The sequence below is a fragment of the Nesoenas mayeri genome (assembly GCF_963082525.1).
Source record: "Nesoenas mayeri genome assembly, chromosome: 17".
Taxonomy (NCBI): domain Eukaryota; kingdom Metazoa; phylum Chordata; class Aves; order Columbiformes; family Columbidae; genus Nesoenas; species Nesoenas mayeri.
The window spans coordinates 4998103-5022214 of record NC_137565.1 but is presented as its reverse complement, the minus strand read 5'-3'; the positions used below and the strand labels follow the sequence as shown (position 1 = coordinate 5022214).

Here is a 24112-nt window from a genome sequence, read left to right as displayed (position 1 = left end):
TAATGTAGAAGGAAATTTCAGTTTCCTAAGGGACGTAAGCAGCCTCCAGATTGCATTTGGTGTAAAATGTCCAATCTGAGAGGATCAAACATGAAACACAGAATTGATGGTGTTCGGCACAGAAGCAGCTCTGGTCTGACCGGGTTATGGCAGCGTTAGCTGCGGGGTATTGATAAGGGAAATGTAGATTTTCCTAACACAAGTGCCTTTTGCTGCCCTGATAAATGTGTTTTTTACATACTATTAACTGTGGATCAAGGTAGCCCTGTTTTACTATATATTTTCAGATGACACTTCAACGTTTCTGGTGTTATAGTATATTTTTAAAGCTATTTGGGTGAAGGTAAACTGAGAGATGTTTTCTTTCAAGTTGCCATACCTTAGAAATCTGTAGGCTATTTGGAGGGAGGTTTTTTTGGAGCAAAAATGGGGAAATACATGGGGCTGGTGGGAACATCGCTGAGGTTTTACTATGGAAATGATCTTTGCAAGGTGGGAGATGTACAATTAGTTTGAATGCTTGTGAGAGGGACTGAAAGAGTTTAGCTTTGCTAGAAATTCAGCCATATAATGTGAAAAAAATCCACCTGTATTTATATCTGATGTCTTCCAATTTTTTCTCTCTCCATATCTGTTGTAGTTCCTTCAGAAACAGGTAACTTTTTGGCAGTCACTCTATGTTTCTGCATCTTGCCTTTCATAATGCTTCTGTTACCATAATATATAACGGAAACTTAATATCTTTGCTCGCACATTTCTGGCACTATAAAACATGCATGCGTAACTTCACAGACCCATTTAGAGTATCTTGCAGTTAGTTGGTGACTTCTGTTTCTCACCCTTGATTTTTACCTATTCCGAACGGTTTGAAAATGCAACAACTGAAGTTTTGCAGCAGCTCATAGGTAGAATCAATCATACAATGACTATTGCAGAACAGTTAACGAGTAACCGCAGAACGTGCCCGCTAAAGGCATCGCATTTAGTGTTGAGCTAAAATATAATGTCGCTTGGAAGCGTTAACGTCCAGCTGCGCGGGTGCTGTCGCAGCTTTGGTGGCACCGTGACATCTCGACTGATGCAGGTTTTTGCGGTTTCACGGGAGCCCTAACAGTGGTGCGCCTTGTTAGGCATTTTTCTTTCATTTGGCTTCCTTTTCTTATTTTACTGCTTCTTTTGTATTTGAAATGAATGTTTAGCTAATAAACTTCTCTGATTTTTCATACATCTTCTATAACATTTTGTTTCATATAAGCTTATTAACAGTGCTTAATTGCTTACCCTTAATTCCTTTGGTCTTTGTGTATAAGTTGAGTGAACATTTCCTGAGGTAGTGCTGGATGCTGCCAGCTGGGCTGAGCACAGGTCACTTTTGTGACAGACCCACTAATATATGTGCAGAACTGCACTGTGAAATTTGGTTGAACAGGAAGAATAATAAGCTATATCAGCAGTCTCTCTTTAAAAAATCTTCAGTGATTGTTTAAAAACCGTAACGTCAGTGGCCAACTTCATATGTTGCAAATTCTTTTCATGATGGTTTTAAAGTTCGTTTTTCTTAGTAAGATTTCAGATCTTGCCAAGAGTTAATTTAAGCCACATTCTTCCATATCTGGCACTGCCTGGTGGTTTGATCTTATTTTTTATAAAGATCTGAAATGTTTACTCCTTATTTTATCAGTAGAATGATAATAGGAAATTCTAGATTGAAGACTTATTTTTTTTAGGCTTATTTGTTTATTTACAAGCTTGTAACAAGCTTATTTTATTTTTTAAAGTTCCTTCTGTTTAAGTTGGGCAGCTCTGAGATCTAGTTGCTTACAACTGTAAAAGCTTGGCTTCCGTGATGAATGGCTTTGTACATTTTTTACAGCACTTTAGTATTCCTTCTTAAGTCGGGCTTGAATGAAACAAGTGAAAAGAAAAGCTTATTATATTTATTTTTTATATAAATTTTTATAAACAACAGCAGACCCTTGCTAGTTATTTATTTTCGTATGTTGTTGAGAACAAGAGGTAGAGAGTTTCTGAATCTTGCTGTGTGATTCGGATAAGCTGCTGCTTAAAAAGGCTCTTGCAGGAACGAAAGCATCTCTGTTGTCGGTGCTCCAAGCTGGTGGGTGACCGAGTTCCGCTGCGCAGGGAGGGACGGCGTGTGCGTGCATGCTGGTGTGCCGAGGAGCTGGGGACACACAAGAAACTCAGATATTTGACGGGAAACTTGTATCTTGCCCATTTAGGGCATGGGATTGTGTTGCATTCATGCTTTTTTGATATTTGCATAATATGTTAGCGTGCAGTTGTGTGGGCTGTTCGGAAAAGCACATTATACAAGTCTTGGGTTTGTAGAGGACTTTTTTTTTTCCCCCTAAAATGTAGTTTGTGTAAAATATTTTGAAATAACTGAAAGTAATTACTGTTGTTCTTTGCTATATCAGAACTTAGTCTGTACTTTCACAGTTACTCGAAGTGTGAAGTAAGCACCTTTCTAATGTAGTCCTGTTGAATACAGCAACTGCAAGAGCAGGCGAATGATGTTTAATGTGCCTGTGATTCAGCTCGTTTGGTTGTTCCTCAAATAAACTAGTATGTATGTCTTCCTGTACTTAACTAAATTGATTTCACCCCCATCCCTCCCCGCTCCCTTGTAGATGCTTTTACCGATTCAGCCATCAGTGCTAAAGTAAATGGTGAACACAAGGAAAAGGATCTTGAACCGTGGGATGGAGGAGAGACCACCGCTGCTGAGGAGCTGGAGGCGTTAGAGACAGATGTTGTAAGTAGTGCTTTTTGATCATCTGTGACAGGCTCTAGAAAATAAACTATTTCTCTGGACATGCCTTGCAACCATTCCTTAATTTTAATCTGCTAATGAACTTTTTGACTAAAATTGGTGGCCTGCGTTGTATGGGTGCATGTTGAGTCTTTGCTAGCAGCTGCCACAGTACTTTTCTACAATTTGAATAAGAATAGCTGGATTTCAAATGCCACTTGTGGCAAATATTGACAAATGGCAGCTGCTGTGCTAGGGGACGTGCTTGACTCAGGGACTGGCTGAAACAGGAGCTTTTATTAAGGGCTCCAAATTCAGCAATACGCTGCAGTGATTTATGTTTAATCGCAGCATGCCTGTCTGACTATCATTGCATTTGGAAATTATGGTGAAATTGTACTTAGTTAACTGTCTCTGAGCTAAGATGAGGGGAAATGATGGACGTCTGACCCATGACTTAATAAGCACCGATACTACCTCAGCAGATTATGAATGGTTAGATGAAGAGTATTGTCTCAAATGACATTTCCTTATATTTGTACTCAACCATGCCTTCTTTTTAGTAAGATATTCAGGCTGCAATATGTTAAACAAAGAAGATAATATTACTGATTAGAGGAGAATTTAGTCATGTTACTGTGAAGCACATTAACTTTGTCTGAGTAGAACAGTTATCCTGTCAATTTTAGTGTACTTATTGTACAGCTAAGCTTTATTAGAATACTTAATACTGTCAGTGCTTTAATAAAACATTCAAAACATTTATCGTTGTGCTCGAGTACTGTAATAGTGATTTTACTAAAGTGAGGAAATTGTGCCATTCAGCAGGGGCCCTCTGCCCGTGGTGTGTGTCTCTCCGATAATTGCTTTAGTAGAGCATTTGAAAAGCTTTGGCACTTGCCACACCAAGGGACACTTCTAATGTCCAGACGTGTCAATTTGCACTTTTTGGAAAAGCCATTCATGTGTGTATGTCTTGCTAACCAGTAATCTTCTAGTACAGAGTGGGCATGGTACTTAAAAAAACCCCCTCATAATAACAACACGGATACACACCACAAACAAAAAACTGGCCTTTGAAGGTAAAATCTGTGCATCTGTTGAACAAAATCCACTGAAATAAATTGTGGCTTTAGTAACGTTGTTATCTGGACAGTGAATTCACAGGCCCAAGAAAAAGGGCAAAAGGTTTAACTTCTGCCATCAGCCCTTAATTTTAAGGGAATGTGTTTCCAGTGTCATTTTGAAAAACAAGCATCATTTTCTTCTAGTCTAATGGATGGGATCCCAATGACATGTTTCGTTACAATGAAGAAAATTATGGTGTAGTATCAACTTATGACAGCAGTTTATCTTCTTATACGTAAGTTCCAAAATATTTTGTTATTAGATTTGTATTTAATGTTCTCCTTGGTTTGACGAACTTTATAATCTGAAGATAATTTTTCATACTTTCTCAGGTTGTGGAACCAAATAGCTGAAAAAGCAATGAATGAATAGTGCTTAAGAAACCTTGCCAGCGTTCTGTGAATAGTTAGATGTAGTAATCATTGTATATTCCCTTAAATGGGCACAGTTCATTCCCATTGCAACATTTTCTGAATTTAGGCATATGTGCAATAATGCTTATTTCTTACAAAATCTTTCATGAATACAGTGGGAAATACCAGATTGTGAAACTGTCTTTACATAGCTGCTATACCTATGGTTCATGTTTAACCTGGCAGAACAGTTTGCCCAAATCCTAATTTTATTGAGACAATTGATCTGGTAGATATTGAAATGTTGCTCATAACTAAGGGAGGGTTGCATGCTATGGATGACTTGTTTAGCACACTGGTCCAGATCTAAACTAAAGTTTTAGTTACAATATAATAACAACTTGAATGTAGAAGTCATATAAAGCCTGCTCTGGCTATTTTGGCAGTGTGGACCTGTTCCCAATAGTCTGCAGCTATAATGTTAACTGCAACTGCAAAACAAATCACTTGCAGATGTTCACCAGCCATTGTGAAATGTCCTTAATGTTTTCCCACTCTTTTAACCCCCAAAGCATAAACTTCTTTTTGAATGTCAAGGAATTGCAGTGAATATTTTGATTTTTGTATGTAAGATTGGAGCACTTGCCTACAGGTCACTTGGTTCAACAATTTTATTTTCACGATTTTGTTAAAATAGACCTGTAACATGGTGATAATCAAAGTGTCTTAATCGGCTTACATTTGAATCCTGGGAAGCTGTTCTTTTTTATACTTCGCTGCTCTAAGTACTTTTTGTACTTTTGAACTTTAGTCTTCCTTCTTTCTGCTTTATGGGTATTAATGGAAACAGATTAAAAACATGGAGGTGACCTTAAATTGCCAGAGACAAATTCCATGTTTTCCTAGTGAAACGACTTTCTTTTCCTATCAGTCTGCTAAACTGGGAAACTTTTCCTGATTTTCCATGTACGTGATGAGCACCAGTGTCACTAAATGCTTCTTTGTGCAACTGAAAGATTGTACAGGATTTATTGTGTGTTTTCTCTTCCCAGAAGTAAGTGTTAGCAAGTATAGTTTGTCAAACTGCATAAAGGTACAAGTTTGTGTTCTGGCAAATGAACTGCGTTAATTAATATGTCAATCAGCTGCTGGACGTGATTCTCATCACTAGGGTTCTGAACACTATCATCTTGCCCATCCCCTTTCTTTCATCTATAATGACCCTTTTCCCTGTTAGAAAAGGTAAAATCGTTCTTTTGCTTGTTTAGGTTGCCATCAGTGCTACTGCATACATCCCTCCATATTTTTAGCACTTTAAATAAATGAGGAGGTGTTGGGTGTCCACTGTTCTTGTGCATATGCTTAATAACAGGGGGGCCCGTGACTTCAGGTTTGTATGCATTGTATGCATGCATATCTTACTTGAGCCAAAGCTACCATTGATAAGGCCAATAGATGTCTCGACTGGCCAAAAATACGTGTGTGGGGAAAATCTTGTGATGCAGTAGCTGAGCACTGGCTTGGAATTTGGCAAAGCCGCTTGTTTTCCTAGTTCTGCCACCAACACTTGAGTAATCTCGCATACATTGTTTCATATTTGGCTTGTATCTCCACGCACTTTCTTTGTTCTTCTATTTTATATTATTCAAAATATGTGCAGTAGTGATTGTATAATGCCCAGCATAGCCTGGTCCAAGCCTCAACTGTGTTCTGTATTTTTATGTAGTTTATTCTAAAGTAAAGTCAGATGAAACAGCTTTTGGAACTCAAAATTAGAATTGGAGACAAAGCGCAAAGGTGTTTTATAAAACTTGCTACCTAAACAAAAATGAGAACAGGTAAAACACAAACCCATGGGTGGACAGAAGGAGCGCCAGGTCTGCTGTCCATCTCCAGTTACCTCTTTCAGTGTTTCTTTGCTCATGTATTGTATCCATACGTGGTGGCTTTCCTAAGAGAGCTACGTATGCTTTTTGCAGTATGTGATTACCTAATGTACATATATGGAATGAATGGGTTTGCAGTCCTAGGACATGGCAAATACATCCTGGGTTTCTGATACTGTGCTCTAGTGTATTGGATTCATCTTTCTGCAGTTATTTGTCAGGAAGAGCTGAAATTCTGTGGTTGGAATTATTAAAAAGATTAAGCATGTAATTCCCCAATTTCAGTAGTATTGGGGACTCTTGTGTCTGTTGGGAATGTGTAAATAGCTAAAGAAATTAAAATTTGGTCTTTTACCATAGCTTCCTATCTAAACAACAGACTAAAGCTTTTTATCACTAATGTACTCAACCGTGTTAAAAGTTGGAGCCTTTGCATAGCTTTAGGGTTGGGGGTTCTTGCAAGTCATATGGAAAAGCTCTGCACCCTGACCTCAGCTCTCCAGGCAGGGAAATGACACTGAATTTGCACATAGTATCAAACCAGTCCAGGAATATTGACATAGTTATACTGAAAAAGACAGCAAGTCTGCTGGCTTAAAAACAAGGGTTTTTTTTACTCTGACTTGGTTAGAATTGTAATTTTTGTAGCTCCTTTGTGCTTTTGAATGCATTTCAGAGATTTTCCTTTCCATTGTCTTTTAGGGTGCCATTAGAAAGAGATAATTCAGAAGAGTTTTTAAAACGGGAAGCCAGAGCAACTCAATTAGCAGAGGAAATTGAATCAAGTGCCCAATACAAAGCTCGGGTTGCCTTGGAAAATGATGAAAGAACAGAAGAAGAAAAATATACTGCTGTTCAGAGAAATGCTAATGAACGAGAAGGACATGGTGTGAACACTAGGTACTTGCATACGCTATGAATAGTATTTTCATTTAAATGAAGTACATATTTTGGTACTGGAGCAATTTACTCATTGAAACTGTGCTTTTTCAGCAGGGTTGATTAGGTTAGGAACCCTGTGTAAACAATCACATGCTGGTTTTGGCGTTCATGCTAGCTTGGCCACCTCTGCCTGGCCCTGTATTATCTCTGCAGTGGAACAGACTTCCCCATTCTGATCTGTCCCTGTGGGAAATTCATACCAAATTACAGGAAAGGGCAGTGGTTTCGGTATCTCATGGAGAATTTCAGGCATTAATACTAAATCGTTCAGCGTCTGGGGGCTCATAGAAAGTGGACTGTGTGGTCAGTATCAAAAGCCAATTCATGAGGTGAATGTCAGGTCAGCATCTGATAGTATTTAGAATTTTCCTGTAGCTTGATTTGAGAATGAGAGAAAATATCAGCAGAGCATCTGAGCAGGTACTTTTCGTTGTCTTTCAGTTCTGTCTTAACACTGATAGAAATTTGCTGTGTTTCAGAGAAAATAAATACATTCCACCTGGACAGAGGAACAGAGATGTCCTGTCCTGGGGAAGTGGAAGACAAAACTCAACAAGGATGGGCCAGTCTGGATCAGGCCCACCAATTTCAAGGTCTGGATCCCATACTTCAGAATTCAGTTCCAACTCTGGAGCAGATCAAAGAGTAGTTAACGGAGGCAAGTATCTGAAGTCTAAACGTATGTGCTTTATAAAATTGCAGTCAATTGGCTAATTATGTTGAAACTGCATATGGTGTGGTCTTAGGAGGCGCATTTTGTAAGCTAGATTAGCATTCATCATTTAACACAGAGGTGGTGATTTTGATTTGGGTTTAGGTTACTCGTAATGCAACGCACATTTGCACTGTATGTAGCTTTGCAGAGCGGAAATGTTGTTTATTTTCCTTCTCAAACACCTTTGTCTTAGATGATGGTGCAGTATGTGGTTTTAAAGATTGAAAATTGCTGTTGTGTATTGCAACTGCTGAGCTCTGTGAGGTGCTGACACCCCGCGAGAGGAAGGCGGCAGCCGAGACAGCGTCACTCGTCCCTTCTAGGGCATGGATCAATTCTGTTTCCCTTTAAAAAGAATAAAACAACTCACTGACTTTATGATGACGTGGAGGGAAAAAAAATCATTGCTGGGAAAGTCAGAGAAGTGTTAGGGGAAAAGGAATCAAAAGTCTTCTCTCCAAAGAGCTATTTGAGTATTTTCTGCTATACACAAAGGTAATATTTATAAACAGGCATCACTAGGCAGTGTATAGCAGGAATCGGTGTTTCATAAACCAAACACCATTTTTTTTGAGATGGATTTCAGCAGTAGCCTATCCTTGAGGCATTATTTTTATAAGTTGAAAATGCTATTCTATGAGATTGCTGTGAATAAATGAAAAATGTATAATACTCAAGTGCCTCTATCTGGAGAGGAAGTCTGAGAAGCATCTGAAGGTAAGTGAGGCTTCTTTTTCAAATACAGAGTCAGCTCTATGAAGGATGTACAACTGAGTCCTGCCCAAACAATGCTAACCCTGAAATTTGTTTGTAGTATTTGTGGTTTCCATCATCCTATTACTCTGCTGAATGAACATCAATATACCTAAAATATTCAGAATGGCTTGTGAATTCAGTTTCTTTGTTTTGGAAGCAATGAGCCCTATATCATAGACTAAAATACTACATTAATACTTCAGCTAACTGATAAAGGCATAAATGTCAGGATTCAGACACTGAACACCGCTGTTTTTTGTAAAGATACAGTTCCTAGAATTGCTATTGCTCATCGTTTGGTTTGAAAGTAGAAGTTTGTGTAGTCAATACTATATGTGAACCGCTGTTTGAGAACCTCTGGTAGCTTGAAGGACCTTATCAAGAGTGATGCGTACTGTAGAACATATTTATGACAGGCTAACAGATCAAACTTTACTGTCTATTCCTTAGTAGTATTTGTAGATCTTAATTAACCCTTTGGGGAGTTTGTGAGATTCAGATGTGAAATTTGACCCGAAGCGGGGGAAATAACCTTGCAGAGACTTATTGGTGGCCGAACTAAACTAATCCATCCCCAAAGGGTTAAACATGAAAAAAATCATTTTGTCATATTTTACTTTTTTTTTTTTTCTGTTGACCTTTTTCCCCATAATTTTTCTTTAGTTTTTATACTTTCCTTCATATCATTTGTTCTGTCAGGTGTTCCCTGGCCATCGCCTTGCCCATCTCCTTCCTCTCGCCCACCTTCTCGCTACCAGTCAGGTCCCAACTCTCTTCCACCTCGGGCAGCCACCCCTACGCGGCCGCCCTCCAGGCCCCCCTCGCGGCCCTCCAGGCCCCCGTCTCACCCCTCTGCTCATGGTTCTCCAGCTCCTGTCTCTACTATGCCTAAACGCATGTCTTCAGAAGGTACAATACCACGATTTGTTCATGTTTTTGTTTGTCTTTGTTTAACTCCTTTGTGAGTTTTTAATTACAAAATTGTTTTTTTTTTCCTCTTCATTACTTAACCTATAATTTGTGTTTAACTTTAGTTTATCAGACTATTTCTATTAACCTTTTTTTTTATTTGAAGAACTTTACAAAAACAAAATAAAGCTGTGAAATTTCCCACGTTGGTTTGAAATAAACTCAGCTTTGTAAACGCTGCTCAGTGTCTTAACCAACAGCAACATGCAGGACCTGATAACTTTAGAAGACATTTTTAGGCATATAAACTTATATAAAATATCAATTACTTTAATACAGTTCTTCCACAAAAAGCCATCTCGTATTTAATGAAATAATTTAATTACTTTTTATTTAAAAAATAGTAATAATAATAGTAATAAAAATGCTGTATTCACTGTGGAATGGGACAGGATGAGCTGTTTCTGAGGCAAATCTGTAGAAAGCTTTAGATCTGTTTGCACGGAGGCAGAACAGTCAGTCAGTTCCCCACAGTCAGAAATACACAGAGGAAGGTGAACCCGTGAGGCTTCGGTAGCTGTATGCACAAGTATCTGAACTGAATTTATTTGTCCTCTGAGGGTGCAGCAAGGAACACATTTTTATTGTATTTAACTGCACTTAAGAACTAGCCTGCACAGCACGGTCTGTCAAGCCTGGAAAAATGCAAACTGGTTCTCCTAAACTCACTGGAAATTTGCAGGCTCTGCCGTAGCTGGAGCCACGGGAGAGAGAACAGTCGTCCCGCTAATTGACCCAGTAACGCTGTTCTGCAGCTTGCCTGATAAATGCTCAAAATGGTCCGTAACCAGAAGGTGGATGGTAGTGGGCATGTCTGTATGCACTTGCATACTTTGAGCACTTGCAGCTGATTTGTCAGGCATGCAGTGAACTGCTGCTTACTGCAACCTTTAATTTCTGGTACTAGAAAAGGATTGCTGGAAAGCATATTCTTTAAAATACTTGCCTGTATATAATTTGGCTTGAAGTGTACTTTAGATTACTGGTTAAAATAGAGGCTGACATTTAAAGATTTGTGTAACCAGAAGAGGTACTTGATATTTTAGAACCTGATCTGAAAGCAGAAAGCCATTATCTGAACTTTTCTCTATTATTGACCTACATTAAAAATGAACTGTAATCATCCAGGTTGTCTTCTGTTCATATGCAGTTTTTCTTTTTGAAGTATCAACGTTTGAGTCTGATCTTGGAAAGAAAATGTTTGTTAGGATGTAGAAACACTGTATTGCTGCTTAGACTTGAGCATAATAATTCTGTGGCAGTGGTATAAGCTGTTCAGAGTTACTGCATTCACTTATGACTTTAGCTTGTGGTGTTAAACATGCATGACTTGAACCCTGGGATAACAATAACTTGTTTAGTTGCAGTTTTGCTGACTTGTAAATGAATTGTGACCTACTGCAGGCACCTCAGTGCAGAATGCTCTGCTGGAATTCCCCAAGAGCATTGGTCAGCCAGTGGCGACTGCTCTGTAAATAGATGTTTGGTGTCACTGACCACCTGACAAAAGCCATGGAATTTTTTTATTTTCTGGAAAATATTTGATATCCTGGGACTGGGTTTATCCAGAGGGAGCCGGGCCACTCACCTCTTTGGCTTGGCTTAGAGTAAGCAATATTGGGTACTTGGATTCAAATATTTCAAATCCAGGACTCACGTACCTGATTCAATTCTGATAAAGTTTCTAAATATCAATGAATATGAGCTGTCGTAGCAAGGCAATGAGTGTTGCAAGTCTGGCTGGACCAATGGCTTGGCCTTTTTAGCCTTGATGTCAGTGTAAATTACTTGGCTGTATTGCTGCATTATAGAGAATTATGAGATCAAATCCAGTTTTAAAAACAGATAGTACGTTTGGGGACGTGAAGTACTTATTGTTTGGGGTTGTCTTTTTCTTCTCAGGGCCTCCACGGATGTCTCCTAAGGCACAACGGCACCCTCGAGGTCACAGAGTCTCTACTGGTAGGGGTACAATTTCAAGTGGCTTAGAATTTGTATCTCATAATGCACCAGGGGAAGCGTCTACTGCTGCAGTGGCACGAGGCAGCTCTTCAGGTGGGACGTGGTCATCAGTTGTCAGTGGGGGTAGGTAAAGCTCGGCTTATTGCAGATGGTTTGCCAGGGGCACTTTAGAGTGTGAATGCTAAGCAGAATACTACATTTCTAGATGATTTAGGCTCTGAATGAACACTGGTTTGCTAACTTAGCTCGCTTAGGCAAAGTGGGGGAAGGATGTAGTAAAGTAGTTGGCGAGTCAGTCCTTCAAGCACAATATTATTGTCTTAACTGCAGAGAGGTTAAGTCAGATGGTGTGTGAGGAAGGAAAAATGGAGGAATTAGCTGTTGAAAAAGAAATAATTTTCAGGAAAATCATTGAAAAGAATGAACATTATATATGTTCTGTTTTATCACTGGATTTGGTTAATGGCAGTGTAACGGGGTTTTGGTTTACAAATGAAGGATGTGTTTCTATAGAAGGTTGGTGTTTAAAGAGAAGATGAAATGAAATTCAAGTTAAGTTGGATATATTTTTCCTTTAAAAATGATGCACGTTTTAAGTAGTCATTTTGTGTTTGGATGAGTACTGAAGTAGCAGATATAGTCAGTGTCTCTTCTTTTTTGAATCTGTTAACGTATTTTTGTTAATATTTAATTTCAAATTTAAAGCTCAGTCTTGTGACACAGGCCCTAGTCTTGAGCTTTTGTAGTTGGGACCATGTTTTAGTGAATTGTCAGCAGCTGGGCACTGTCCTTAATCGAAGGACAAGTGAGCAACAGTTTAGAGTCCGCGCTATCCATGCTCACTTGAAGTTAATATATGACGTAAAGCAACTAATTAGCTGCAGTGGGAGGAGCAGGAAGTACAACTTATCATGTAAAGAATACACAGCCTTCCCCGCTGCTTTAACACAGGGGCAAAAAATAGACATCAAAGAATCTTCTTTCAATAGGATATGTTGTTTTTTTTTCAGCTGGCAAACCTCCAAAAGAGGACGCTGTAAAATGGATGTGTTTTTTCAGCCCTTTTAAAAATGTTTTCCATCTGTTTGTATGGAGACCTGACCGCCTTTTCTGTTCTGCCTGAAACTGTGTTAATGTGAGCGGTTGTACTGCTGGGGGGGCTGGGGAGTGTATCGCAGTTTCACTGTGGGACTACAGGGTAGTGATATATAGTAGGGGAAAATTGCACCACTTGTCTGAAATGCTGCTTTGTAAAGAGCTAGTAAATGTACCTGCAAGGTAAACAGGTTTTCAATTACCATATAATGTTCCACTAAGTATTTTAGAGCATGCTTTTATTCATTTTTAAAATAAGAAAATTGCTGCAGGTGAGGAAACTTATGCTATAACTGTTTTTCTTTTTTTTCCTGTTTGTTTGTAGTGCCGAGATTGTCCCCCAAGACCCACCGGCCGAGGTCCCCGAGGCAGAGCAGCGCTCCCGCGGGCCCGGCGCTGCCGTCTCCTCAGCCCGGTGCCATCCCCACGGAATCCGTGGCCATGCCTGTGCCAGCCGCCTCTCCCACCCCCGCCAGCCCTGCGTCCAACAGAGCCGTCACCCCTTCCAGTGAAGGTGAGGTACCCTCGCCGCTTCCGCTAAGCCCTGACGATTGTACCTATAGAACAGCAAAGATGCTTTCTAAACGATGGGAAGGCTTCTGATGCATTTGATTTTACTGCACAGTGAGTTCTCATGATGCTTTAAACTAAGGCTAGGGAGAGGCTTTTTGATAAGTCTGAACATGTCATTTCTTCTGCCCTTTAAGGAGTATGGGCTTATAGGTGTTTGACTTGATTTTTTCCAAAGTGAGTGCCTGGCTGTTTTCTAATTTAAAGAAACGCAGGCCACTTGTTTCAAAGGATATTTTGGGCATAGTGAAAGGAAGAGAAAGCCCCAACACATTCAGGAGCACAGTCAAATGTCTAAGAACTCTCAAATCTTTGTAGTATTCTGTATGAAGAGCTCAGGCTATTGAAAATAATTTGCTCTCAGTTTATAGGTTTTTTCAGCCTAGTTAAGGTTCTGTGTGTGATGAGAGGGGGGTGTGTTTGACTGGGATGATTTCATTTGGCTTAAAGACAGAAGAGGGGGAGATAACCCTCCAGGTCCTAACTAGGTAGCAGAAAATGTATAACATAAGTTTTCTATTCTGTAAGCTGAACGTGGTTAAATTTCTCTTCTATTTCTGTCTTGTCATCTCTCTTTGGTCAGTTTGAGCTGTGTATAAGAGAATAACTTTGGCAATTTGTTTTCTAGCTAAAGATACTAGGCTTCAGGACCAGAGGCAAAACTCTGCAACTGGAAACAAGGAGAATATAAAGCCAAGTGAGACTTCTCCTAGTTTTCCTAAACCTGAAAACAAAGGTTTGTATCAGAGCTTTTTGTATATACTTGAGTGATGTAGGAATTCCAAGCTCTAAACCTATTATATCGACCGCTTCAATAAGTGTCTTAGGAAGACATGGAGGCAACCTGGCTTGGGTGTTCTACAGCAAGAAATTGGTCTTGCAGTTGTGAAGTGGCAGGTCTACAATTTTAAATGTTGTGCTGGACTCATTTCAACAACACAAAGCTGGTTTTTAGCTCTCTTTGCTCTGAGTGTTTCTGCTTAGAGCTACGTTCACAATACTTCTGAGCATCACAGCCAGCATAGTTTTTTGTAACTGTACTTACGATTATGCCTTAAATTTGTCTTTCTCTGCAGTGTTGCTTTTTCATTCAGTTCTCAAAAAAAAAATTTCATATTGTTGAACTTGGAATCACAGAGTCGTTTAGGTTGGAAAAGACCTTTAAGATTATCGAGTCCAGCCATAAACCTAACCTTGATCAGTGTTTCGCTTTAATTGCTAAGCCTTGAAACGCTGACGTGTTATGTTTTGAGGGTTTTTTGTGTGTGCTGCTTTGTGTTCAGCCGAGCGCTGCAGTCCCTGCACCTCAGGGCTTCTGTCTTGGTGCGATGCGTTAGAACTACAGATACGTCAGTTATGTAACGCTCTGGTTTCACAGAGTATTCTTGTGCGCTTACACACGTAGTTCATGGAATTGCACCAAATTACAGAGGGAACGATATCGCTTTATATCGTTTTTAGGTATGTTAGCATTGCCTTTTAGTAAATTGAGAAATGTAAGGGTTGTATGTAAAACTTGTATGAGAAATGCTTGGACAATGTTGGTCTTCTGTTTGGCAGGTGTATCTCCAATTGTTTCAGAGCATAGAAAACAGATTGATGATTTAAAGAAATTTAAGAATGACTTTAGGGTAAGTTTCTCTGTGTGTTAACTTGATGGTATCATAGTTCTCATGTGTATCCAAATGATTACAGTGAATTGAATACATTGCATGCGTTAACAGGAAAACAGGTCCTTGCTGCTTGTGCTTAATTTATGAAAATATCTATAAGAACTAATGCTAGATATTGTAAAATCAATTCTGCTTCTTGCTAGTACAATTGCCTGATACATGTAAATGTGCATATTGACTATACACTGAAAATAGTATTTGAAACCTGTTGGATCGTTAGGTACAAATAATAATCGCATTTACACTCTGTATGGAAGAGTTGTTTCAAAATTAGATGAAGGGCTTTGCTGAGGAAAATGGAAGGTGCATTCATATTACTTATTTCATGGTTGTAATGGTGTATTAAATCAGGTTAGCTTTTCAAGTGTTACTATTAAATTACACAGGGAGATGAGTGCAGAGGGTTGTCTTAAGCTTTCATGTCACTTCCTAATCAACATACAGGTCAGTTGAGTGGCTGAATAGCTTCTTTCACAGTGTAGGCTTAGAACATTGTCAATGTTCATAGATTTCTTTTCTAGTAGAAATGGGAATGTATGTTTTAAAAGGTCATTTCCAGATGATTAAGGCCCAAGGGACTATATTTTACTCTGTGCATGTGATAGCATTAGATTGTCTCTCTCTCTAGTTCTGTACCTCAATTTACTGAATGTATTCCTTGGGTCTTTTTCAGTTACAGTCAAGTTCTTCTTCAGATGCAGTGGATCAACTGCTAAACAAAACCCGAGAAGGTGAAAAATCAAGAGATGTAGTTAAAGAAAAGACAGAATCAACCCCTAAAGAATCTATCATAGAAACTGGCAGTAATACTAACTCTAACGGTGGCAGTAGCAAACCTAATAGTCCAAGTATTTCTCCTTCGATAAGTAATAGTTCTGAGCAAAAACGAGGGCCTGAGGTAACTTCACAAGGTGTACAGACATCTGGGCCTGGAAGTAAACAAGATAAAGAGGATAAAGAGGAGAAGAAGGATACTTCTGAGTGAGTAATTATGCTTTTTGGAATAAGCACATCTGTTATTAGCATTTAGCCATTTGTAAAAAAAGCTGTTATGAGTCTGTAATATCCTGCTGTTTATATGGATAAGATCAATATAAGTTCTCTCTGTTACACAGAGAAAACAAGAGGTGAAGTGATTGTACTGAAAACCATCTCACGAGTCACTGGCAGAGCTGCATTTCGAGCTCTGGTCCCGTTGATGCTTAATCTGTATCTAAATGCTTATTTGAGTGTTTTCCTGGCTCATGTGAGCTGTAGTATCAACAGCAGGAAAACTTTTATGGACACGTGTAGTAAGAGTGTACTGTCAGTAAGAGTGGCTTTTTGCATGCTGTGTATTGTTTGAGTTCTCAAAAGTCTGACTCACAGATGGAAATGAGGTATTTAATCTCTTTAAAATTTTAATTGCTGGGGCGTTTTGCAGATATATAGAATGATATGCTTGTAAAAGAATAACACAATGCAATTTTTTTTTCTTTATATTTAGGCAAGTTAGAAAATCAACACTTAATCCTAATGCAAAAGAGTTCAACCCTCGATCTTTTGCTCAAGTAAGTTATTTGAATCTATTTAACATTGCTTTTGAGTAGATTTTTTTTTAAGCAAACTTTTATTTGGAGGATAATCAAGCTAATCTTGCGTATTCATTGCTGAACTCTGTTTGTAGCCAAAACCTTCTACTACACCAACCTCCCCTCGTCCGCAAGCTCAGCCCAGCCCCTCCATGGTGGGTCATCAGCAGCCAACCCCTGTGTACACTCAGCCTGTTTGTTTTGCACCAAATATGATGTACCCAGTTCCAGTGAGTCCAGGCGTGCAGGTAAAGTGCAGCAGATGCTGTGGATTCGTTAACACTTTTCGGGTGATTGTCAGCAAGTTTGGGAGACTTAGGAGATACAAGTTGAAACAGTGAAATGATACAGCTTGTATTACTGGTGTAAATATGGGCACAATTACCTTGTTAAGTTTTACCTATGTAAATTCCCAGTGGTCCCTCAACCTGGATGTTCTAATAGTCTCAAACACTTGTGAATTCCAGCAGCTCTTACAATTATTGCTAATCTCTGTGGAGTTCCTCCCCACTCTTCCAAATATAGTCGTACTCTCTTAAGTTTAAAGCAACTATTTCTTAATCCTTAGTTTCCAGCTGTGTGCCACTAGTTTCTGGTCATTGCAGGGGTTATTAGGATTTCAAATCTGTTATAAACCTGTCTTATTTAGTACATTGGCTGGAGCAGCAGTAGTATCATTACTTTACTGGCTGTTGTAAACCATATGGTCTTAGTTGTTTGTACGTGCAGACTTGATCACAGTGATCCAAGAAAATACCATAGGTTAGGCAGAGTTCACTAAACCATGTAACATAGCAGAGTAAAACACATCAAAGCTGAGTGGGGGCCCCACTCAGACACATACTCACTTTTTAAAGGAGTATTATAGCTTCAACTCTTCCTTCTCTTTCAGCCTCTATATCCTATTCCCATGACGCCCATGCCAGTGAACCAAGCCAAGACATATAGAGCAGGTAAAGGTGAGAATAATACTGCCTGTTTGGTTTTTAGTCTGCATGCAGCATGTATATATTACAAATGTTTGTGTATTTTCTAATCCCTGTTCGTTTGTTTTCGATTGATATTGTAAATGCTGTTTTTAAGAAAGAGAAGTCGAAATACTAACACATTTCTAGGTTAACTAATTCAGACAAAACATGATACGTTTGAGTTGCTTGGTTTGGAATCTGATTTGACAAGCAGGAAATCCTCTCTGTTACTTGGAATGTTAGGGTAAGCTGATCGTCTCCTGTATTTTGTAAATGCTACAGGTTTGTTTAAAGGGAACTTTCTGGAGTGGTTTTCTCGACTGCTTTACAGCAGAGCCCTGAATGGTGTTTAAATAGAGTTTTGTTTTCAATCAACAGGCAAAATTGCTATTTCTTCAGAAAGAGTGTGCTATGTTACTCTTCTGGAGAGAACTAACTGCTGGTTCCAGTTTGTTCTTCTGCATTCCTTCTGCAGCAGTAACTGAACAGCTGGACTAACAATAGTGTGTTTTTAACAAGTGACACCTGGGGCTGTGGAGGCCCGAACATGTGAGGCGAGATGCTCTCTCTCGTGTGTAGTGCAGCGAAGGAGCAGCAAAATGATGGTTTTGTTTTTATAGTCATGTTTCAGATAATGCTCTAATTCTACACAGTGCATGCTTTCTTGCAGTTTTACACAGTGGGTCATGATGGTAGGTTCCAGTGCTGCAGCTCCAGTCACTGGAGGAGGAAATTGTTTAAATAAACAAGTAGCCTTTATGAACGTAGGGAAGACAAAAACCTGCAATGTATTTCTCTTTTAAAACACACTAACTTTACTGTGGCCTGACCCGTGAATTCTTTTGGTTGGTAACAGTGATTGTTTTAATCAGAAATATATTGCTATGCACTCACTTGCTCTGCGAGGCTGCTCTTCTATTCTGAATTCCTTTTTAAAACTTCATTATTTTCTGCATATCCCTTCTGTGTGCAGCAGAGTCCCAAGGGAGCTGCATGGGTTAAAGTTCAGTGTCTTTAAGCTGTTCAGGTTACCTCTCTGCTCTCTTAATCTTTCTTCCCTCTAATTATTCCTACTCCTCTTCTTCTTATAGGTTGACTTGTCCCCTTCAGTGTTGACCAACACCTAAAAGTTGCTCCTGCTGTCCTGAGGGGTAGCACAGAGCTTAAAATGTATGAATAGCTCAAATTGCGGCTGGTGGAGACCTTTATTCTGCTCTCCTCAGCCATAAGCACAAGTGATTTTAGCAGACTCAGCTTTCCAGTTGATGGAAGCATTGCTGAGTAGTTCCCATAGAGGGTGAATTAAGCCTTTTGAAGGGGACAGGATTAAATTTGATTACTGTAGGTATCCTGATAAAACCTTTCTTTTCTGTTACTGATTCTTGTCAGTCTTTCTCTGCCTACACTTCCTTCCTTTCCAAAAAAAAAGCAGGCCTGGGTTTATGGCTATATACATGGCTCAAAAGCAGTGATGAAAATCAGACGTTTCTTGGAGAACTCCTTTTCATGCTGTTGCTTTTTGATAGTGCTCTAATACATGGTTGAAGGTGAGGGGTGAGGATATTCCACTTGGTCGCAGTGACATTGTAATGTCAGACTTCTCAGGAAGATCATAATTCATTGTCCTGTGTTTCTAATGTTTCTAACTCTTTGCTTTGTAGTACCAAATATGCCACAGCAACGGCAAGACCAACATCACCAGAGCACCATGATGCACCCTGCCTCGGCAGCAGGCCCTCCAATTGTAGCTACGCCACCTGCTTATTCAACACAATATGTTGCGTATAGTCCCCAACAGTTTCCTAATCAGCCTCTTGTGCAGCATGTGCCACACTACCAATCTCAGGTAAGAGTTCTCCTAGTCTACGTGATACGTCAAAATAGAAATAACTAAGTGTCTCAGTCCTAAATACCCAGTTGTCTCCAGTCCTAAGAGATCACTCTGAGCAGTTTCTGTGTTATGGTGGTGCTGTAATGTGCTTCAAAGCCTGTAAGAAATTTTAAGGTCAGTGTAGAAGTTGGCATTTATTATTGATACTACCTTTATGGCTCTTTGGAGAATTCCTTTCAGGTCATGGCCAGGACATCTCCAACTTACGTGTTCTAAAATTAAGCTATTTGGTGTACCCCTCTTACTTCAAAGGCTTTTAAATAACCATATGTAATTGTATAAATATATAATTACATACATAAGCTTACTACATTATTAGAGTGGCAAAAATTAGCTATGCCAATGGTTTCTGTCAGTTTCTAGCCCACTGCAGAAAATACCCTTAAATTTTTAGAAACAATCGGGATAATTGTGATAATATGAAATCTTTAGTCTGCTCTGCATTTAGTGAAGCCAAGCTGTTACAGTATCTAAGTACATAATTACTGTTTATATGACACTCATTTCTTTGTAATAGTTCTCCAATTAACTGTCTCTTTTCTTCTTTCTGTTGCACGCAGCATCCTCATGTTTATAGCCCTGTAATACAGGGCAACGCTAGAATGATGGCACCACCAACACACGCACAGCCTGGTTTAGTATCTTCTTCTGCAACACAGTATGGTGCGCATGAACAGACGCATGCTATGTATGGTAGGAAACGTTTTGTGTTATATGTAACTTTCTAAGTTCTGATGTTGTGCAGGGTTGTATTTAATCTCAAGCTTCAGACGTGGGTATCGTTCAGATTGCACCCATAGATGTGGTTTTATGTTTCATAAGATGATGAGCAGAGCATTGAAAACTGAGCCACCTGGTTAAAATGAAAACTCAAGTGTGCTGATTTCAGTAGGATGCCAGTGACCAAGATGAAATTTCAACCTGGGAGCTGCTAAAGAATATCTACTGAAAGAAGTTTGTTCAAGTTCTCTTGATGCTCTTGACACAACATCCCTTGATTGTTTCTTGATTATAACTAGGACTTGTTTTATCGGAAGGCTATGACCTCAAGTTTCAAAACTTGTCTTTAGTTCTGACAACTTAGTGAAATGCTGTCTTTATGATACTACTAGCATTATTAACAGGATGAACACTGCTGTTTGAGCAAGATAAAATGTGTTGCTTACCTTTCTTTTTTGGTAAGTCAAGAATAAGTATATGAAACAGCTCATGTATTGCTCTGACTTTGACAATTAGTCTCCAGCATTAGCAGATGGGCATATTTCAGTTGCAGTGAAGTGCTGAAAATGTGGGTTACCTTGTTGCAAAGTCAAATGTGAAAGAACTTCTGAAGCATTATAAATGTATGATAAATCAATGCCCAATTCAGAGAAAAAAACCTCACTGCAAAGTGTGCTATGGAAAGAGGTAGAATCAAGGTTGTGAGAAGTCTTGGAAATTGTCATAAAATGTCAAAACAGCAGATGGTCTCTTGAAAACATGGCATTTCAATACTTGTTATAGCATCTGAGGAAGACTTTTATTGGGTCACGTATATTATTGACTTAGATTCTAATAAAAGATTTTCTGTACCTTTAGACATCTTTGTATGTTTTCCGGTGCTTAGTTTTACACTGCTACTTAATGGAAGTCCATGATGTGTCATGAAAACGTACAAGGCTAAGGATCTGAAGTTCAGTGTGAAATTAATTCTGATTTTTAAAAGTTTGTGTCTTACCCATCAGAAAAAACTCCTGTCAGCTCTGCAGTGGTATGGTAACATAGCTGAGAAACAAAAATACTAGAGAGAAACCTTTTTTGACCCTTGGAGGAAGAACGTTTGAGCTCATTTGTGCTGAAGCTGAAGTTAACTTGTAGAGATTAAGTCTTTCTCTCACAGGTCCTTGCTAATTGTATTACTTTGATCTTTTCAACTCTTGTGCTTGAGGTGTCCGTGTAAACAGATCTTCTGTTTGCTGTTCCATTAGATTAAATAGAATTCCGATAAAGTGGATGATCAAAGGCTTTCAGACCTTTATTGGGGAAAACTCTCCTCTCAAATCTTAATTAAAATAAAACTAAACATGAGATAATCTGAGATTTGATTCAAAGTGGTTGCATGTGACTTCCTGGCAATTTCCCATTTTGGACCATCCTTATCTTTTGTAACCAGTGGGTTCTACAGCACTGAAGTACCAGTCCTTCCCTTGGCTGGCTTTGATCAGATGGCTGGATAGTTTGCTCACCGATATTCTGACTTACAACCATTAGATCTCATTTTGTGTTGGTTTTGCAGCTTGTCTGTTTTAGATCTGTGACTACCTACCAGTACAAACAACTAAGTTGGGTCAAACTTGAGAATTCTTTGGTATTTCCTGCCATTAATTAAATATTACTTTACCAAGAGCACCTAATTTAACAGAAATTGAATGTTCTTCTGTGTTCTTTCAAGTAACTACTTGGTGACTCTTCTAAATATTCTCCCACCTTCCCAGTAAATGAACAAGTGCTTGAAATTCTTGTTACTGAGACCTCAACCCAGCCAGATCGTGAACTCCATATGAGACACTTTTAAATTTTTGAGTATGTTCTTGCTATGTGCAAGTGTGTTTATTGCCTAGCGAACATAAATTGGCTCCAATGTACCCTTAATTTACAAAGTTTGCAGTTAGCCGCACACGAAACGACCTCTGATGTAGTGCAGCACACTCTCAGTTCCAATTTTTGCAAGTCTTCCATGTGCTGAGTACTTGAAGACCTTGCCTAGATGGATTGTGTTTCCTCCAAATGTGTTCATCAGTAACATACTCACTTCAACTTCTGTTTATCAAGCTGTGAGCGCTTGGGGAAAATGTAGAAATGCCCAAGGTGATAAGTATAAGCTGCTTCTGGAGTACATTGCTAACGAACAACATGCTGGAACCATTCGCATCTGATTGAGTGACTGTAAGACAGTATCCGTAACATACGTTCTGTATTTTGGGAACCTTAAGTTTACTCACAGTATCTTTGAACTAAAATATCAATGCACTTTGATTCTGGTCCTGTCTTAAAAAACTCATTTGAACAGAATAAGAACTTCCTGAGAAACACCAACTGCTGCCTTTGATTTCTGGAGCACCTGCTCAAACAAGTTCTCAGATTTCCTTTCGGCTCTTTAAGATTGCTATCTGATTTTAAAAAATATATATTATTATCTATTTAAAAAGCTATTTTTTGCCCCGTTGATATCACGATTCAGAGGGTTGTGCTGCCCTTTTATCCTTCAAGGTACTAGTGCTTTCTTTGAGATAATTCTTGCAAAATTCACTCAATGTTTTTCCTGCATATGTGGTAGAGAGAAGATGTCTGCAAGGAGAACCACACTGAGACGTGGGGGTTGGGGGGCTCTGCTCATGAAGTATTCTTAAGGTATAAAATGTTTTCTGGTGAGACCTGAAACTCCATCTTCACTAATGGTTTGGGACAAGTTGAAAGCCTGTGGCCAGTAGTAGCTGCCTGCCGACGAAGAGAAACGCTTGTTGATCCATTAAGTGAACCAGTTTGGGGTTTATTTTCCTTCCTGCCTCATGAAGAGATAACCAAATCCAAAATACATACAGCGACCTACGCTTGTTTATAAGCACTCTTCCATTTTAAAGAAAAATATTTCTATCTGATGCTGTTTAATGGGATATTTCTGCACTTCTGCGATCTCCTTGCCGGTGGTTCCAGTGTCCTGCTGCCTGGTCTCGCACCCACTGTTGCCAAGAGCTGGAGAGAAGCTGAGCAGCTGAGCTGCCTGGTCACCAGCAGACCCAGCTAAACCTGCCGGAGGAGCGTTTAAATCATTGGGTTTTCCCCCTAAAAACACAATTGAGAAAGGAGAGTGTTCAAGCAACTATCTTTCAGTCAACTGCCAGACAATAAATGTCTGTTAAACGCTTCAGCTCTGGAGACCTGAGCCACTTAGATGTCCTTATGAAGGGAGTTTGAAACGCAGGCGTCTTTCAGTGCCGCATACACGTACCTGAACGCGGAGCTGTCATTCTTGGCCTGTGGGTTTCAGAACACAGTGCCTGCCTGGGGAGCATTGGCTCTGGGTGACATCCCTGGCACCGATACCCTGGGCTGGTCATGTTTGGCCACGTTGGCAGTTCCACTGCTCGGTCTGTGGCGCACACAGAACTGAACTTGTGCTGTTAACCAACCAAATTTTCTGCTAAGTAGAGGGTGGATAAATTAATTCCTGTGACGATGAACTTGTGTTAATCTTACCATGCAGCTGAACTGCCTGTGTTTCCAGGTAACTGGAGTCCTCTGAATAACTTTACTTTCGTGTTTAAAACCAACTTTGTGTAAAACCAGAGCTTGGTTTTATACAGCTGCATTTCCTGTTTTTTGTGCTCTCATTCCTGTCCCCATTCTCCCTTCCCTTTTCCCCTTCTGCATATGTTTTACTGGTCTGGTGTTGTCTCTAACTTTATCTGGTTTCTGTCTCAGCAGTAGAGTAAATTCTATTACCCTGATAGTACAATGGTGGATATAATATAAACTTCAGAGGATTCTCCAGGGACTAAGAGTGAACCAGTCACCAAAGGTGTCTTGGAACTGTTAAGAATGGCAGTGATATAGCTGAAAAAGCAAGGGGCCAATTTCTGTTTTAATGTAATTATGTTTTAACCTTCTCATTACAGTGGACTGTAATAGACCGTTAATTGACATAAAGCTTATTTCTGTGTTGCTTAAGAACGGAAGACCTCAGTGTCACAGTGTAGAAGGAAGGCTTACCTGAGACTTGTATTGTTTCATTTCCACTCATTTGTGAAACTAAATATCCAGCTCTAATAGCACCTAAGTAAATAAAAATATCTGCATGGTTCTACAATCTTTAAAAAAGAA

At 39.3% G+C, this 24112-nt stretch overlaps 1 protein-coding gene across 9 annotated transcripts in view; it reads left to right on the top strand.

Moving 5' to 3' along the window:
* The window catches only part of ATXN2 (ataxin 2), a 51336-nt gene that overhangs the window by 15436 nt on the left and 11788 nt on the right, over nt 1-24112 (top strand). For 3 of the 9 annotated variants that reach the window (XM_080355171.1, XM_080355166.1, XM_080355170.1), the window contains 15 exons: nt 2652-2776; nt 4045-4136; nt 6843-7040; nt 7562-7740; nt 9253-9462; nt 11425-11607; nt 12905-13093; nt 13778-13885; nt 14710-14780; nt 15496-15803; nt 16309-16372; nt 16489-16641; nt 17286-17352; nt 19023-19207; nt 19813-19945. In XM_080355171.1, the coding sequence (XP_080211297.1) occupies nt 2652-2776; nt 4045-4136; nt 6843-7040; nt 7562-7740; nt 9253-9462; nt 11425-11607; nt 12905-13093; nt 13778-13885; nt 14710-14780; nt 15496-15803; nt 16309-16372; nt 16489-16641; nt 17286-17352; nt 19023-19207; nt 19813-19945 (2265 nt within the window). Of the gene's footprint in view, nt 1-640; nt 656-2651; nt 2777-4044; nt 4137-6842; nt 7041-7561; nt 7741-9252; nt 9463-11424; nt 11608-12904; nt 13094-13777; nt 13886-14709; nt 14781-15495; nt 15804-16308; nt 16373-16488; nt 16642-17285; nt 17353-19022; nt 19208-19812; nt 19946-24112 lie in introns of all 9 variants that reach the window. The other 6 variants (XM_080355164.1, XM_080355163.1, XM_080355168.1 and 3 more) reach the window with 4 other exon arrangements.